Raw genomic sequence first — 18,967 nt, 5'->3', positions numbered from 1 at the left:
ATTGGTTAAGGTATAGCTAAGCAAAACTCAGGTTTTGCTATATAGTCTGAAGTCAATCAGGAAGTGAGGGGGGGAATGGGAACAGGGACTGGGGATGGGGAAATTGGAATCATGTTTTGCAAAAGGGGGAAATGGGAACAGGGGATGGAAACAGAAACAGAAACACAGGCAAGGCTCTGTGGTGTCAGAGCTGTAAAGGAGGACACTAAGGAAGAAAACTAAAATTGTGCTTGCTAAAAGTTCACCCCAATAAACATCGAATTTTTTGCGCCTTTGGACTTCGGGTATTGTTGCTCTCTGTTCATGCAAAAAGAACCAGGGAAGTAAGAGGGTGAAGAAATAAGCCCCCTAACATCTTAGTGCCGGTGACTCGGATGCATCACATCAGATAGGTGAGTGGCAGCCTGTAAGTCCCCCTCCCCAATAGTCCATGCAGCTGCTTAGAGGGGGTATAGTGAACTCGTGATGGTAGTTGCGGGTTCTGGCAAGGCAGGGTAAAGGATTTTTTGGATAAGAAAAAAACAGAGCCCATATCAGGTGCAGGGGTCAGCCTGGGATAAGATTAAAAAGGAAATGGAGGAAGTGTTAGGGGACCCAGAGGAATGGGGGGTGGCTGAGGAGCCCACCCTCCTTTGGTATATAGGTAGTGGAAGAAGGTCCCTGCCCATGGGGACTGGATGCCTTCCAGGGAAAGGAGGCACTTCAGTCCACTTGTAAGAGGTTTAAAGTAAGGGCAGCAGTATGGAAAGCTGCCAGTAATTTAAAAAAAAAAAAAAAAAGGGTAAAAAAATAAGCCCCCTGACACACCATATTTGGGGTCGGGGAGGAATTTTCCTCCAGGGCAGATTGGCAGAGGCCCTGGAGGTTTTTCGCTTTCCTCTGCAGCATGGGGCACGGGTCACTTGCTGGAATGTTCTCTGCCCCTTGAGGTCTTTAAACCACGATTTGAGGACTCAGACATAGGTTTGTTACAGGAGTGGGTGGGTGAGATTCTGTGGCCTGTGTTGCGCAGGTCGTCAGACTAGAGGATCAGAATGGTCCCGTCTAACCTTAATGTCTATGATTCTATGATTCAGTACAGGCCTCTGGCACTGGACATAACAGTGCAACCAGTAACAATAGTAGGTTGTCATCTTATAGATCCAAAGCCTAGAAGGATCCATTGTGGATTATCTGGCCTGTCTTTCCATATAACATGGATCATAGAACGTCCCCACACTAAATTCCTAGAGCAGATCCTTCAGAAAAACATCTGATCTTGATTTAAAAATTGTCAGTGATGGAGAATCTACCACGATCCTTGGTCAATTGTTCCAATGATTAATTACACTCACCATTAAAAATGTACACCATACTTTCAGTCTGAATTTCTCTAGCTTCAATTTCCAGCCACTGAATCATGTCAGACCTTCCTCTGCTAGAGTGAACAACCACTGTTCAATATTTGTTCCTCCGGTAGGTACTTACAGACTGTCATCAAGTCACCCTTAACCTTCTTTGTTAAGCAAAATAGATGGAGCTTTTTGAGACTCTCCCTGTGAGGCAGGTTTTCTAATCCTTTAACCATTCTTGTGGCTCTTCTCTGAACCCTCCCCAATGTATCAACACTTTTTTTGAATTGTGGGCACCAGAACTGGACACAGGATTCCTGCAGCGCTTGCACCAATGCCAAATAAAGAGGTAAAATAACTTCTCTGCTCCTACTTGAGACTCCTGTTTATTCACTCCAGGATCATACAATCATAGACTATCAGGACTGGAAGGGCCCTCAGGAGATCATCTAGTCCCATCCTCTGTTCAAAGCAGGACCAATCCCCAGACAGATTTTTACCCCAGTTCCCTAACTGGCCCCCTCAAGGATTGAACTCACAACCCTGGGTTTAACAGGCCAATGCTCAAACCACTGAGCTCTCTCCTGGCATTAGTGCCTTTTGCCACAGAGTCACATTAGGAGCTCATGTTCAGCTAATTGTCCACCAGAACCCTCCAATCTTTTTTAGTCACTGCTTCCCAGGCTAGAGTCTCCCATCGGTAAGTAGGGCCTACACTCTTTGTCCTAGAGGTATACGTTTACATTTGCTGTATTAAAACACCACATTCTTTTGCTTACTTCCAGTTTACCAAGCAAACTAAATTGCTCTGAATTAGTAACCTGTCCTTTTTATTATTTTCACTCCCTCAATTTTTGTGTCACCTGCAAGTTTTATCAGTGATCATTTTATGTTTTTTTCTAGATCATTGATAAAGATGTTAAATAGCATAGGACCAAGAACCAATCCCCCCAGGACCTCACTAGAACCAGACCTGCTCTGACAATTCTCCATTTATAGTTACATTTTGAGATCTATTATTCAGCCCATTTTTAATCCATGTAATGTGTGCCAAGTTAATTTTACATCATTCTATTTTTTTAATCAAAACATTGTCATAACTAGTCATACACCTTACAGAAGTATGTTATATCAACCATATTACCTTTATCAACCAAACTTGTGATCTCCTTTTAAAAAAAGAGATCAAGTTAGTTTGACAGGATTGATTTTCCATAAATGCATGTTTATTTATATTAATTACATTATCTTCTTTTAGTTCTTATTAATCAAGTCCATATCAGCCCTCCATTATCTTTCCTGGGATTGATATTAGGCTGCCAGGCCTATAATTACCTGCATCATCCCATTTAACCTTTTTAAAAATTAGCACAACTTCAGGTTTCTTCCAATCTTCCAGAACTTCTCCAACACTTATTGAAAATCAACATTAATAGTCCAGCAAGCTCCTCAGTCAGCTCTTTTAAAACTCTAGGAGGCAAGTTTTATCTGGGTCTGATTTAAAAATGTCTGATTTTAGTAACTGCTGTTTATCATCATCCAGCAAGACTAGAATGGAAAGTGTGTTATCACCATATGATGAGCCTGTTTCTCCTCCCCTCCCCCCTTAAAGAACAGAAATATTTATTGAACACTTCAGCCTTTTCTGTATTATTACTGATAACTCTACTATTTCCATCTAGTAATGGAACAATATCATTACCAGGATTCACTTTGTGTTTAGTTTATTTAAAAAAACCTCCTTATCATCCTTAACTCTGCTGGCCATAGATTTCTCCTTATACCCTTGGCTCTCCTTATCAATGTTCTACAATTCCTAACTTCTGATTTATAGTAACTACTTACCCTTTCTTCCATTTATGTTTTCTCTCTCTCTCTCTCACACCCCTTTTTACAGCTGCTTTCAATTTTCTCTCTAAACCGGCATTTATTTATTTTTAAACCAGCACAGCCTTCTTCCTCAATTGTGGCTTTTTGGGCAGCTAGTAATGTGGTCTTAAATGACTGCCAATTATCATTGACATTTTTCTGAGTAAATTTTTCCTCACAGCTGATTTGGCTCAATTATTCTGAGCTTTGTGAAATTGGCCCTATTAAAGCCCCAATATATTATTGCTCTTGGACTTTGTTCTGCTTGCCAACTAGAAATGGGATCAAGTCACGATCATTTGTACTTAAGCCACCATTAATTTTTAATTCTGTTATTAGGTCCTTTTTATCGGGTAGGATAATGTTGAATATAGAATTTTTGTATGTTATCAGTCTTGCCTATGCATTTCACAGACATTTGCTGAGAGCAGAAGAATTTTGAGACTCAGGTATCTTGGACTCCATTCCCGGTTTTGATGGGGAAGTGATTCCAACAGTCACGGGCCCTTCTGCCCCTTTGGTCCCAAGCCTGACCCCTGTTGTAATAATTGGGTTGACAAATGTATCCTAATTGTAAGCTCAACTATAAAAAGTCTGTAACATTTATCAAATACAATAATCTATAAGAACAAATGTTATTGGAAAATAGGTCAAGTTGCTTTCAGTTCTGAATGTTATAAACAGGTGCAAGAAAACCAGGCAGAGACATTAAATTAATGCAAACAAAAAGGTCAAGTTGATACAACTCAAGGACTATGTTAAAATCATGCTTGGTAAAAACAGATGTGGAACCAGAAATTAATGACCCGAAATGGCTGTATTGGCTATTAGGCCTAATTGGTGGACAAAATAATAAAGGGATGGGCTATCCACCCATTACTCCTTTTTTGGGTCTTAAAGAGATTCGTGGGGAGAGGGGGCAAGAAGAAAAATAGATGGAGGCGACTGAATCAACTTCACCATCATTGCTGTCAGTGTCAACGGCTCCTTTCACTCCAGATCTTCTTTGTCCTAATTCTAGGAGATGATCTGACCAGATTGGGCCAGAAAGCAAGATTCAGATAACATTGCCACGTCTACTGGCTCCAGCTAACTCCAGCCACCACCTGACACGAAATGGGATCGGACTTTAACAGCAGTAGCAGCTACATCTCAACTCACGTCTTTGTCAGCCTGTAAAACAAGGGAGGGTTTCCTTCTAAAAATCTCTCTCCAGCTCAAGGGAAAGTCAACAAGAAATGTTGTTTAAATGGAGGCCTTATTTAATACTTTACATTTCAAAGCCTTTAATTGCTTTTCCTTCTTTTCTGTATCTTTATGAAAATTCATGTTAACCCTTTATTAGTGTGTTTGCAGCACTACGCAAGCTGTGGTGTCTGTCTACCAAACCCCAAACCTCGTTGTAACAGTTTAATATTGGACAGGGACTCTCTCAACACCTCTGGCTCATTTATTCCATCTGAATTAATACAACACCCCTTCTACCTTTGCCACCTCCAGCTTGATCCTATGCCAACCTTGTCTCCACCCTAAACTTCTTGTTCTGTCTTCTCCTTCCCCTGGATCTTCTTCCCAATTCTACCCCTACATCCTATGTTCAGTCTCCTTCGAGCCTATCTCAGACTCCCTTCTGAAATTACCATCTGCATCCCAGTCCCCTTGCCCAACCAGTCCTAATATCTCCCCAGCTTCCAAACTGTCTTCCTCTCTCATCCATGTTCTTATCCCAGTCTTTCCCCATCCAGCTCTTGTCCACTCTGCATTTCAGTGTTCCTCCTCCTCCATGCTGCCTGGGCACAGCAGCGGTTGCACTGAGGGCACAGAACACAGTCTCCAGCTGTCAGTTCTCATGCCAGTGCTGCTGGAGCCTGCAGCAGCAATTGCAGAGAAGTCCTTATCAGCCCCAGTATCTCTGTTGGAGCAAAATCTTCAGAGAATTTAGCTGCAAAGCTCTAACAAGGCTATTGGGCATACACAGACTCAGATTTTTTTCATAGGCTTGTACCTTGACCAAATGTGGGCTGTTTTTCCCACAAGGAAGTAAAAGGTACATCTCTATCCCCAAGGCAAACCCCCTTTCAAATTTCAAGTTCCTGCTTCAAAACATGGAAGTGCTAGAGCTTCTCAACAAATCAGTTGCAAGAATTTGTTGTAATATGGGGAAAACAGCCAATTTTTCCTCCTGAGAAAAACCATTTTTGCTGTAAGTTTCCAGTAAAATTCAGCTGAGGCAGACACCTGGCATGGAGAAATTCAGCCCAAATGGTTAACATTTGACAAAGTTAGAAGCCACAGAAAACAAGATCTTATAATAGGAAGTATGCTAGGCAACCTTATGTCATAAACAGATAGCTAAGGGTTAATGTTTCTTTTACCTGTAAATGGTCAACAAAGGGAACCAAACACCTGACCAGAGGACCAATCAGGAAACTGGATTTTTCAAAGCTCAGGGAGGAAATTTTTGGGTGTGTGTCCTTTGTTCTGTTCTGTGCTGTCTCAGCTCTGAGAGAGGATCTCTCTACCTTCAGGCTTTCTAATCTTCTGTTTCCCAGTTGTAAGTACAGATATAAGACAATATAGGTTTTTATATTGTTTTTGTATTTACGTGTGTGTAATTGCTGGAATGTTTTAAATTGTATTTCTTTTTGAATAAGGCTGTTTATTTATGTTTTCTTTTAAGCAATTGACCCTGTATATTGTCATCTTGATACAGAGACCATTTTTGTGTCTTTTTCTTTCTTTTTATATAAAGCTTTCTTTTTAAGACCTGTTTGAGTTTTTCTCTGGTTAAGGCTAAGGAACCAAGGGAGGGGGAAATCCCTTTGTGTTAGATTGACTAAGCTTGAATTTGCATAGCCTCTGGGTGAGGGGGAGAGACACTTAATCTCTCTGGGTTTGTGTTTCAAGGAATGGAAGCAGGGAAATCTCCTAGTGTACCCAGGGCGGGAAAATCTGGGGGGAGGTAAAGAGGGAGAAGGGAAGTGGGTTATTTCCCTTTGTTGTGAGACTCAGGGCATCTGAGTCTTGGGGTCCCCCAGGGAAGGTTTGGGGAGACCAGAGTGAGGCAGGCACTGATTCCTGTCTGGTGGCAGCGCTATCAGATCCAAGCTGGTAATTAAGCTTGGAGGTTTCATGCTAGCAACTTATTTTCTGAACTCTAAGGTTCAGATCTGAGTAGGAAAGCTATGACACCTTAACTCTAGGTATCACCACCAGCTTTACCTAAAATGTATTCTAAAATGAGTCGGCACCTCTGCGCCTGCGCATCCATCCACACCAGCCTGTGACAACACAGCTATTATAAGTGCAGTGTGTGAAAGCACTACATGCCCTGTAGGTATGTAAATACTTTTACATGGAGTGCAGTTATAGTGCAAGTGCTTGTTTCAGCCTACACACATCTGTTGGGAGGTTCTGTGAGCTAGAGAATGTTATAGCATCTATCAACGTATTCATCACTTATTATCCATAGCAACATCTGATCCTTATCTGAAATCAGATAAGCTCTTGGCCTTTGTATCCAGTGGCAGTGAGTTCCACAGACTGACATAAGAAAAAGCATTTCCTCTTACTAGTTTTAAATCTGCTGCCTTTCAATGTCACTGAATGTCCCCTTTTCTTGAATTATGAGCCAGGGTTAATGCAAGTGCCCAATCTCCTTTCTTTATCCCATTCATTATTTTGTTTCCCATGTATGCCCTATCTCATCTCTAACCTAAAAGTCCTAATCTTTTCATGCTCTCCAGGCCTCTAAGTAGTGTCACTGCCTTTCTCTAGGCCTCCTCACTATATCTGCTAGATCCCATCTGAGATGGGGGACCAGAACTGAGCAATGGAAGCATCCCACTGGCTTATACAATGACATACTATTTCACTATTGTGCACCTATCCCTTTCTTGGTGCAAGCACTATTAGCAGTAGCAGGAGGTGAAATGCAGCTGGGCCTCCCCCCTACAACCATCCTGGACCCACAGGGAGGCCCCCTCCCACCTCCAAGTCTGGGGGAGATAAAGTCCAGCCAAAAGACTCCTCCTTTCCCCAACAGCAGTGGGGGGCAATGCAGCGTGAGCATCAATAGCGCCTCTGGAACTTTTGGACACACCATTTTCTTAGGTGTTGATTTCTGACATTCTTTCCTCCTTGCTAACTGGTTCGTTCTTCAACTCCCTCACTCTGTTTTCTATATCGCCCATTCCTTTACCAGTTCCTAGTCTCATTACTCATCCCTCTTAGAACATAAGAACGGCCACATCAGGTCAGACCAAAGGTCCATCTAGCCCAGTATCCTGTCTGACAGTGGCCAATGCCAGGTGCCCAAGAGGGAATGAACAGAACAGGGAATCATCAAGTGATCCATCCCATCGCCCATTCCCAGCTTCTGAGAGAGGCTGGGACACTTCAGAGCATAGTTTTGCATCCCTGCCCATCCTAGCTAATATAGCCACTGATGGACCTAACCTCCATGAACTGATCTAGTTCTTTTTGAACCCTGGTATAATCTTACCTTCACAGCTTCCTTTGGCAAAGAATTCCGCAGGTTGACTGTGTTCTGTTCCTTTCATAGCAGTTGTTCTCAAACTTTTGTACTGGTGACCCCTTTCACACAGCAAGCCCCTGTGACCACCCCCCCCCTTTATAAATTAAAAACACTTCTTTATATATTTAACAGCATTATAAATGCTGGAGGCAAAGTGGGGTTTGGGATGGAGGATGATAGCCCCCATGTAATAACCTGGCGACCCCCTGAGTGGTCCCAACCCCCAGTTCAAGAACCCCTGCTTTATAGTCTCCCAGGAGGACTTTGCCAATGGGTTTTTTGGACGTCCTAATAAATTGTCAGACAATTCTTTTTTAGCCACTATTTTGTCAACACACTCAGATAATTCCAGTAGAGAGGCATGGTTTTCCTTTGCAGCAGCTGGGCTGGTTATTCTCTGTCAAATCATGGTCATCAAGGTGATTTAAACTCTATTTTTAATTATTTCAACCACTCACTCACCTACTTCATTCTTACATTTCTTCATAAGTCAAGGTTATCTCTCTTATGATATGAGAGATGTATTACAGGCCCTACAAACTGTGAGCTTTATTTGTTCATGTGCATGGACAAAGCCTCGAACCTTGTGGGTGCTCTCAGAACACAAAATATTATAGGCACAGCATAAGGCCTCACTAGCAAACCCCACTTTGCCCCATACCATGGTTGGTGGAGTGAGCAAATGAGACATTTGCAAGGAGCAGGTATTCACTTTTACAGTGGAATTCTTCAGGACTGCAGTTTGTGGGAGTAGTATGAGCGCCAAACTTGTCCGCTGGTTGGCAGTCTGCTGCACAAGGAGTCAGCTCCATCGTCCAGTTCGCACCCAGAAATTGGATGTGACATGTATGGGCAGAAACTCCAAACAGTTCCACTTAAAATAAGGATCTCACAGTGGCACAAGCAGGACAAGGTTCTTCTACACATTCTCCTCTAAGAAAATGGCCTAATCCAGGGTGTGCTTATTGGGGAACTGAGGCAGAGAAATATGGCCCAAATCCACAAAGATGCTTAGGCATTGCAACACTGTGCACCACAGTGCGTAACATCTAGGCTCCTAGAAAATCACAAGAGCACCATAAAGCCTGAGTTAGGCACCCAGGCTCCCTGCACAATGAATGAGGAGAGACAGGTGAGTCCAAGAGTTGTTATCAATGGTTCCGTCAAAGTGGGAGGTGTATCTAAGTGGGATCCTGCAGTTGTCAGTCCTGGATCCAGTATCATTAAAATGTTCATTAATGACTGGATGACATGGAGGATATACTTATAAAATCTGCAGACGACACCAAGCTGGGAGGGGATGCAAGCAGGAGGACAGGATTAGAAGTCAAAACAACCTAGAAAAATTAGAGAACAGTTCTGAAATCAACAAGTTGACATTCAAAAGAGACAAGCGTGAAGTACTCCACTTAGGAAGGAAAAACCAGATGCACGACTACAGATGGGGAGTAATTGGCTAGATGATAGTACTGATGGAAAGGATCTGGGGGTTACAGTGGATCAGAAATTTAGTCTGAGTCAATAAAGTGATGTAGTTGAAAAAAAGGCTAATATACTGGGGTGTATTGACAGCAGTGTTGTATGTAAGACATGGGAGGCAACTGTCCTGCTCTACTCAGCCCTGGCGAGGCCTCAGCTGGAGCACTGTGTTCAGTTCTGAGCACTGCGTTTTAAGAAAGATGTGAGTAAATTGCAGAGATCAGTCAGAGGAGAGCAACAAAAATGATAAAAGATTTAGAAAACCTGACCTATAAGGAAAGGTTCAAAAAACTGGGCTTGAGACAAGACTGGGTAGCAAGGGGGCAGAGGAGGGGGGCTTGAAAACAGTCTCTAACTACGTCAGGGGCTGTTACAAACAGGGCTGTGATCAATTGTACTCCATGCCCACCGAAGGTAGGGCAAGAAGCAATGGGCTTAATTTGCAGCAAGGGAGATCTAGGTTAGATATTAGGAAAAAACTTTCTAAGGGTTGTTAAGCTCTGGACTAGACTTCCAAAGGAGACTGTGGAAACCCCATCACTGAACAGTTTTTAAGAATAGGCTGGACAAACACCAGTCAGGGATGATCTAGGTTTAGTTGATCCTGCCTCAGCACAAGCAGCTGGACTTGATGACCTCTCAAGGGCTATGGGGGAGGAATAGCTCAGTGGTTTGAGCATGGGCCTGCTAAACCCAGGGTTGCAAGTTCAATCCTTGAGGGGGCCACTTAGGAATTGGCAGCAAAAATCAACACTTGGTTCTCCTAGTGAAGGCAGGGGGCTGGACTCACCTCAATGACCTTTCAAGAACCCTCCAAGTTTTTTTTTTTTTTTTTTTTTAAAAAGGGTCTTTCAGCTCTATCATCATCAGATTCCAGAGATTTTAATCAAGTGGTTTCTACATCATGCCTGTAACTTCTGACTGGTCTTTTTAAAAGATCCAATCTTAATTTAAAGTCTCCAGTTGAGAATCCACCACATCCCTAGGCAAATTGTTTCAGTAGTTAATGACCTTCACTGTTAAAAACCTGAGCCTTATTTCCAGTCTGAATTTGTCTAGCTTCAACTTCCAGCCACTGCATTTCTTTCTGCCCTTGCTAGATCAGAGTCATAGCACTATCAGAAATCTAATGCTCTGTAGGGACTTTTAGACTGCCAAAAATACAGAATGTAAAGGTGATAAACAAACAGGTAGAGAGCTTCTTTACTCTCTCGCACTATAGAGGCAGGTTTTCAAGACCGCAAAGCTTGCCTGTGGCTCTGTTCTGAATCCTTTCCCATTTTTCAATATCCTTTTAGAAGTGTGGAGACCCAGTATTCCAGTAAGTCTCACAAACAATGGATACAGAGGTAATAACACCTTCCAAGAATTGCATCAGCCGTCTTAGCCAAAGCATTACACTAAGTACACGTTCAGTTCCTACCACTAACCCCAACTCTAAACCAGAGTCTCTACTTTCCAGTCCCCCTTCTTATAGGCATGACATACATTCTTGGTTACTAGATGGATGATCTTCCATTTAGCTGTATTAAAACAAATGATATTCAAGTGAGCCCAGCTTGCTGTATGATCCAGATCACTTAGTCAAACCTGTCCCCATTATTTATAGATTCATAGCTCTATTCATGGATTTTGAAGGCCAGAGGGGATCATTTAATCGAGTCTGACATCCTGTATAATATAGGCCAGAGAATTTCATATAATTACCGGTCTATTGAGCCCAATAACTTCTGAATAAGCATCTCTTCCGGAAAGGAATTTGGTCTGATCTGAAGACAAGATGTGGAGAATCCATCACTTTCCTGGTAGTTTAACCATAGGAACAATCACCCTCACTGTTAAAAATGTGTGCCTTATTTTAATTGGAATTTGTCCAGATCTATCTTCCTGCCATCAGTTCTTGTTATGCCTGTCTCGGCTAGGTTAAAAAGCCCTTTAATACCCACTATTGTCAAAAACCATCTGTCAATCTTCTCTGTAATAAGTTAAACGGGTTGATCTCTTTAAGGTTCTCACTGTACAGTATTTTCTTCAGTCCTCAAATTATTTTTCTGACTCTTCCTTCTTCTTACTATCGACTCCCTACTTGGTGTATCCATCCAAGGATCGCATTAGACTTTTTAGTCATAGCATAGCACTGGGAGCTCATGTGCAGCTGCTTGTCCACTATTACCCCATAATGCTTTTCAGCTGTTGCCTTTCATGATACAGGCCCCACTCCGAAGGCATGGCCTGCATTCTTTGTTCCTAGATGTGTAACTTTGCATTTGGTTGTATTAAACCACATTTTGTTTGAACAGGCTCAGCTTACCCCATGATCGAGATTGTTTTGTACCACTCCTCTGCCTGCATCATTATTTCTCACTCCACAAATCTCTGTCACGTAGATCATGAGTCAGAAGGGACCACTGTGATTGTCTCACCTCCTGTATAACACAAGACTCCCTTGAAATAACGCCAGAACATCGCTCCTGGAAAAACATCCAAACTTGATTTAAAAATCATCAGTCATGGAGAATCCACTACAATACTTGGTGAGTTGTTCCAGTGGTTAATTGCACTTAGTGTTGGACCTTATTTCTAATCTGAATTTGTTTAGTTTCAACTTCCAGCCATTGGATCTCATTATAGCTTTGTCTAGCTTAGACAGAAGAGCCAATTACACTCGTCTACAATTTTTGAGAAGTTGTCTGCTTCAGAGATAAAATGTGGTATTTATTATGTATTTTGATGTGCTGAATTCAAATATGAAAATTAACACAACTGATTGGCTACTGTTTCTAAGTGTGGCAAATTGCCGGTACTGTTATGCTGGGTCTCGCGCTTTCTCTTCTTTGGGGAAGGTTCAGGGCGCCATTGCTTGCCTCTGAACTGGTATTTTAATTACCCCACTAGTGTTTGTCCTGTTATGTAACACTTTAAAAACCAGCAAAAGGGTTATATAAATAACATTTATATGAAAACAAAAGGCAAAAAACTATTATGTACATAGTTTAGTCCTATTCATTGTCTACTCGGTGCTTCTTGGCTTGTCTCTTGTATTCATTAAATGGAGCATCTCTTGTCACTGTCCAGCAATAGTCTGCAAGCATTGATGAGCTCCAATGCCCTGACAGCATTTCTCCATTGTTGCAATGTCCTGGTGAAATCGCTCGCCATGCTCGTCGCTCACTGCTCGCAGTTCGGTGGAAAAAAATCTAGATGAGATGCAAAAAATGTAACTTTAGTGAATGTTGCAACCAAGGCTTTTGTATGCCTTGAGGAGGTTTTCACCAACAACTGTAGTTGTCTGCCTTGTTGTTTCCGAGAAAATTTATTGCCACTAACTGGAAGGCTTTTCCATGCCGTCTTTTCCTTGCTACGCAGTGCACGGGCAAATGCATCATCTCGAAGAAGTTCACGAATCTGAGGACCAACAAAGACGCCTTCCTTTATCTTAGCTTCACTTAACCTTGGAAATTTTCCACGGAGGTACTTGAAAGCTGCTTGTGTTTTGTCAATGGCCTTGACAAGTTCTTCATCAGCCCAGCTTGATGTGTAAGGGTGGTAACAAAAGCTTCCTTGATTCAACTATTGGTGGATGCTGAACACTTTTCCTCCCAGGCTCCAATGACTGTTGGAGTGGCCAATCTTTCTTGATGTAGTGGGAATCTCTTGCACGACTATCCCTTCGTAGAGAAAACAGCAGTACTTTGTGTATCCAGTCTGCAGACCAAGCAAGAGAGCAACGACCTTCAAATTGCACAAAGCTGCCACTGATGTTGGTCATAGTTTATGCACCTCAAAAGTTGTTTCATGTGTCATAGGTTTCTTCATATGGACTGCATGACCAACTGGAATTGATGGCAAACGCTGCCATTATGCAGCAAAACAGCTTAAGACTCGTCTTCGATGAATCAATGAACAGTCTCCACTCATCCGGATTATGAACGATGTTTGAGGGCTGCCATCACACCATCGATGTTGTTGCAGGCTACAAGATCACCTTCCATGAAGAAGAATGGGACAAGATCCTTTTGACGGTCATGGAACATGGAACCCTAACATAAACCTTCCAGGAGATTCCACTGCTGTAGTCTGGAGCCCAACAGCTAGACTAGAGCCAATCAACAATTTAAAGAATCATTTTCGTTCTCAGTGACCCAGAATTAGTAAAGTTTGACTACATTTATTTCAGAAGCATTTTGGCTGTAGAGCAGTGTTATTAAATATTTGTTCTTCATGTAGGTACTTACAGATTGTGATCAACTCAATCCTTAACTGTTTCCTTGTTAAGCTAGATAGATTGAGCTGCCAGAGCCTACCACTACAAGGTGTGTTTCTTTACTAATCCTTTAATCATTCTTTTGGCTCTTCTATGAACCCTCTCTAAGTTATTAACATCCTTCCTGAACTGTGGACACCAGAACTGGACAGTTCTCGCACCAGTGCAAGTACAGAGGTTAACCTCTCTGCTCCTGCTTCCTGTTTATTGCAGTGTTTTTGGATATGGTCTCACAACTTCATTTGGTGGAAGTATTAAGCTTTCAAGCTACACAGAGCTCCTCTTCGTATCTGGAGCAAGTTACCAGAGTGTCACAGCTACATGTAAGGTGGGACAGATTGTTAAGCAAACCAATTGAAATAAAGTGGGCAATTAACAGCTCTGAAGTCATTGTATAGAAGGAGGGTTAGTAGATTACAAATTGTTATAATGGGCCATAAAACCAGTGTCTCTGTTGAGCACATGATTTTTATTGTCTAGCAGAGTTATGAATTTAAGTTCCCAGGGTCATCTTTTGAAGGTGTTGCATGGGTTATCTTTGAGGATGAGGACTGGTAAGTCAGGATATAAAGTGATCCCTCTGTGAAAGGTGTTCACCCATGGGTGATGGGGTGTTTGTGTCTTACTTTTCTGTGCGAGTTCATCAAGACTGTCGTGATTATCTGATTTTAGCCCCATAGCTGGTTTTGGGGCACCTGATGCACTAGATGAGGTACACCACATTGTGGTAAGAATGCGTAGGATCCATGGATCTTGAACAGGGTGTTGGGTTTTTGATCACTGTGGCAGTGGAGATATGTCCGCAACCTCACCAAGTTCACCATCAGAAGCAAGCTTCCCATAGACAGGACACACCAATTCTAAATGGCACCAGACCCTGCCAGAACAGATGCAAAATCTGCAGATATATCTCCACTGCTATGATGATCAATACTCCCCACAACACACCTTCCAGAATCCACGGGATGTACCTCATCCAGTGCAAACGCGATATCTGACCAATCAGTCCTCATCCTCAGAGGAAACCTGCACACCACCTTCAAAATAGGAACCTGGGAACTTAAATTCATATTTCTCCTAGACACTAAAAATCATGGGTCAGACACTGGTTTTATAGCTCATTACAACCATTAGTAATCTATTAACCCTCACCCACCTTGTCTCACTTTGACTCCCTTTATGGAGTGAAGGATCGCATTACCCCTTTGGCCACAGCATCCCATTGGGAGCTCATGTTCAGCTGATTATCCACCATCACCCCCGGGTCCTTTTCAGAGTTCCTGCTTCCCAGGTTAGAGTCCCCCAGCCTGTAATTAGGGCTGACATTCTTTGTTCCTAGATGTGCACATTTACAGTTAGCCATATTAGAATGCATATTGTTTGCTTGCACCAGTTTACCAAACAATCCAGATCACTCTGTATCAGTGAACTGCCCCCTTCATTATTTACCACTCCCCCAAGCTTTGTCATCTACGAATATTTACTTCTGGATGATTGGTAAAAATTCTGAATAGCGTTGGACTAGAACCAATCACTAAAAACACATCTGCTCCATGATTCCCTACTGACAACTGCTTTTAGAGATCCGTCAGCCAGTTTTTAATTCATTTAATGCAGTTGTTTTCAAACTGGTTTTGCATACCACTAGGGGCACATGAACTCTTAGCGGGGGTACGCGAGTGACGGAGAAGTTTCCATAGGCATAGTTTGACGCCTATATATGGAGGTGCAGGGCCCTGCAGTCACCACTCTCTCACCGCCCAACTTTGAAAGCAGTGCCGCCACCAGCAGCAGCGCAGAAAGTCAGAGCCAGCTGGCTGAGAGCAGAGGCTGCTGGCCGGGGCGCTCATGTTTGTGGCGTGGGAGGATTATTTTTTAATCCCGCTCTCACCCACTCCCCCAGTGTTTCCTGAATTTTTATCCTGCTCCTGCTATTATGGCAGCAGGTCCCGCAGGATCCCAGTCCCGCTGAAGGGCTCTAAAATTGTCCCAGCAATGATTGTATATGCTGTTCTCAGCAGATATCTCCCCACCAGCACCCACCCACTCTCTGCACCCCTGTGCAATGGGATGGGAACCCCCCAACCCTCCCAACTCATCCATGCAGAGGTGTCAGAGTCCTCATGCACTCTTACAAGGGGATAAGCAGTCTCCTCTTCCCCACCTTTAATCCTCCATGCAAATGGCTGGAGAGCCCCTGCATCATCATGCAAAGGGGATGGGAACCCCCACCATCCACAGGCAGAGGCAGGGAGAACCCTCACTGTCACCTTACTTCTGTGCTGCAGCTGGTGGCGGCGCTGCCTTCAGATTAGAGCCCTGCAGCAGGACTGGGGTCCTGGAGGACCCGCTGCCAGAACAGCAGGAGTGGGATAAAAATTCAAGGAACAATGTGAGAGTGGGACAGGACTTTTTAAAAACGATCCTCCCGCCCCACAAACACCACAACAGTAACATTCTCCCAGTCTTTGGAATTTCTCCAGTGTTCCAAGATTTATTTAACATTAACGTTAGCAGGTCAAAGATCTAACTCCTTCAGGACTCTTAGGCCTGCTGATTTACCACTAATTTTTGTGCCATCTGCTAACATTACCAGCAACGATGTTTATGTTTTCTTCCAGACCACTGACAGACATCAAACAGCACTGAGCCAGACAGATCCCTCAAGGACATCACTAGAAACACTCATTTACAATTACTTTTTGAGATCCAGTTAGCAACTTTTTGATCCATTTAACATGTTACTATCCATCATGTGCTGCCCTGATTGAGTATAGTGTTAATTTTTATTCAGAATTAAGTCAAATGCTGTACTGATGTCTATTATGTGAACCAAACTTGTAATCTTACCAAAAAACATTATCTAGTTGATCTGACCTGTTTTCCATAAACCGCGTTGATTGGTATTAATTAGGCAGCCATTCCTAATTCATACCTGCTTTCCCCTGATAGTCCCAAGAGACCATAAGAGAACCCTCTGAAATACTCTTTTAGGTTCCTGAATCCAGCAGTTGGAGGAAGAACAAATCTAATGGTTGGAAGTAGAAGCTGAACAAATCAAACGGGAAATAAGACGTCAATTTTTAGCAATCAGGGTAATTAAGCACTGGAACAACTCACTTAGGATGTGAAAATCTCTATCTTCCTCAAAAAGCAGCAAAGAGTCCTGTGGCACCTTATAGACTAACAGACGTTTTGGAGCATGAGCTTTCATGGGTGAATGTACATGCATCTGACGAAGTGGGTATTCACCCACGAAAGCTCATGCTCCAAAACGTCTGTTAGTCTATAAGGTGCCACAGGACTCTTTGCTGCTTTTACAGATCAAGACTAACACGGCTACCCCTCTGATACTATCTTCCTCAAGTATCTTTCCAGCTTAGCTCAGGAGCTGTGGCTGCATTATACACAGGGCAGTCAGATTATATTACCATCTGACCTTAGACTCTATGACCCTTAAATCCTTAGAGGGAGAGCGATTAACTCCCTGCCTCTCACACTAGTTATACAGAGGCCAACTCTAGAGGACACGTATGCACTGGCTTTCAAATTCTGCCCTCTGTACAGGACATGCTCAGTGGTTGTCCTTTCACTTAAAGAATGGGTGCCTCAATACAGTGCCTATGGACAGAAAGAAACTGAAAGAGAGAGCACCACAGGGACAGATTTCTAAGGTCCAATTTACCACACGTACATTGGAAGCTGCATGCACAAGGCAGTTGTACCAACACTGCACCTGTGAGAAGACAGGCCGTAGTCACTCCTCTCAAGCCAGCTGAAGCTTCTAACACGTCCTGCTTCCCATACCTCTCTTACCTTTGGGAGCAGCATGCGTAAGGTGCCTTTGTCACGATGCAGCTGTATGAGCTCCATCACCATAGTATTAGAGCAGCCTACAGATCAGCCTGCCCTGAACCACACCGGATCACAAGTAACAGGACTGTACATTTGAATCCCAACTGACTTGTTTCTAGGCTCTGGCCTGGCTTCACAAGCTTGATATTTCCATTAACCTGAACTCATGAGGCCTGCGTAAAATGCAAACAAGTTCCCAGGTGGGACAGGCGCACATGGACAGCTGCAGCCCTGGATCTCACTGTGCCTGAGCATTACTCACGGAGGTGGAGGCGATGACCTGAGCATCTGCAGACTGCAAACAGTTGATGTGGTGGCACTTACCCCACATCAAGGGCTTGGATCTTAAGTTCAGCCTGCAGCTGCTCAGCCTGCTCTGGAAGGAGCTCCTGGCCTTATCCAAGCCACTGCCCATTCCTGGTAGCGCTGCAATAGTGCCTGAGGCTCCAACCAGGGATCAACGTACAGTGCAAACGCTTATTAAAAAGATGGTGCCTGCTCCATTCAAACAAGCAGTTGCCCACCTCTAAAGAAAACTGCAGCTCCTGGCCCCCGACGGTGAAATGGGATTCGGACTCAGGCATTTCTGACCTCTGGCCCTTATTCTCTAAGGCCTGACAAGCTGTTGGCTGAGGAGACTGGGCTCATTCCAGACCCAACCAAGGTGGTGCTGGCCTTTTTAACACACACACTCACGCACGCTGGCTTTTCTTCGCACTTTTATCCAAACTACATGTACATCACAGTAGAGAGCTGCGCTCACCCAGCAGCATTCCTTACATATGGCTAAAAAAACAGATGGGACACAGGGGGCAGGGGAGAAGTCTCTCTCAGGCAGAGTTCATGCTGACAGGTCACTGTTATCAAATCTCTCCTGGTCATATACCTCTGCCACCACCTTCCTGCCAGCAAACCAGCGCCCATTCAGGGCCTGAATGGCTTTGTGAGTCTCTGAAGCCATAGAGAACTCTACAAAGATCTTGACGATGATCTCAGCGTCCTCCTCCTCGCCCTGCTTCTCTTGGTAGATGATGACCCTGTTCACTGCCCCAAACTTGCCGCACTCTTCTGTCACTTCTCCCTCTAGATCGTCATCAATGTCCTTTGGATCCACCATGTTGCGCAGCACCATCACAGTTGACTGAAGGAAGAGGAAGAAAAGAGAGAGGTGACTGAGCAGGTTCATGGGACTGCTGGGTTTAACCTTGAAAAGCCATGACACCTGCACATCACAGCAGCCATTTCAGTGCCAGGCCTGAGCAGCAAAAATTAACATCCCAGGGCTTTCTGGAACCAATCTGTAATGGCACTGCCCACAGGCACCATGTTGAAGCACGCTCAACCCATGTTCAGTATAGCCCAGAAATTATGACTCTTCAACAGACATCTCCAGCTCAACTGCTTAGGCCAGCAGCGTACCAGGAATTTGCCACTTGTTTTGTGTCCTGAAGATGTGGCTGGAGAGATGCTATTTTTAAGACTGTGTTTAAATCTTACAGAGATGGATTTATCAAACAGATTTCCCTCTTCTTACCTTCACTTGCATGACACATCTTGGTGGCAATTATTCTTCATGTTAGCTTTATCTTGGAACTTAGTGGCTGATGTAAGAAGTTGGCCTCACAGGCCTAG

The 18,967-nt window shown here is 43.5% G+C and overlaps 1 protein-coding gene across 2 annotated transcripts in view; it reads right to left on the bottom strand.

The window, feature by feature from the left end:
* Positions 1-3,064: 3,064 nt before the first annotated feature.
* PUF60 (poly(U) binding splicing factor 60) overlaps positions 3,065-18,967 on the bottom strand; it is a 49,671-nt gene continuing 33,768 nt past the window's right edge. For both annotated transcript variants that reach the window (XM_075063361.1, XM_032762922.2), the window contains 4 exons: positions 16,416-18,476; positions 14,637-14,815; positions 6,393-9,074; positions 3,065-5,532 (listed from right to left, as the gene is read on the bottom strand). In XM_075063361.1, coding sequence (XP_074919462.1) covers positions 18,177-18,476 — 300 coding nt within the window. In that variant the 3' untranslated portion in view covers positions 3,065-5,532; positions 6,393-9,074; positions 14,637-14,815; positions 16,416-18,176. The remainder of the gene's footprint in view (positions 5,533-6,392; positions 9,075-14,636; positions 14,816-16,415; positions 18,477-18,967) is intronic.

The sequence above is a fragment of the Chelonoidis abingdonii genome, chromosome 2 (assembly GCF_003597395.2).
Source record: "Chelonoidis abingdonii isolate Lonesome George chromosome 2, CheloAbing_2.0, whole genome shotgun sequence".
NCBI classification, from domain to species: domain Eukaryota; kingdom Metazoa; phylum Chordata; order Testudines; family Testudinidae; genus Chelonoidis; species Chelonoidis abingdonii.
Note: the sequence above shows the minus strand (reverse complement) of the source record. Positions and strands in the feature narration are given on the sequence as shown.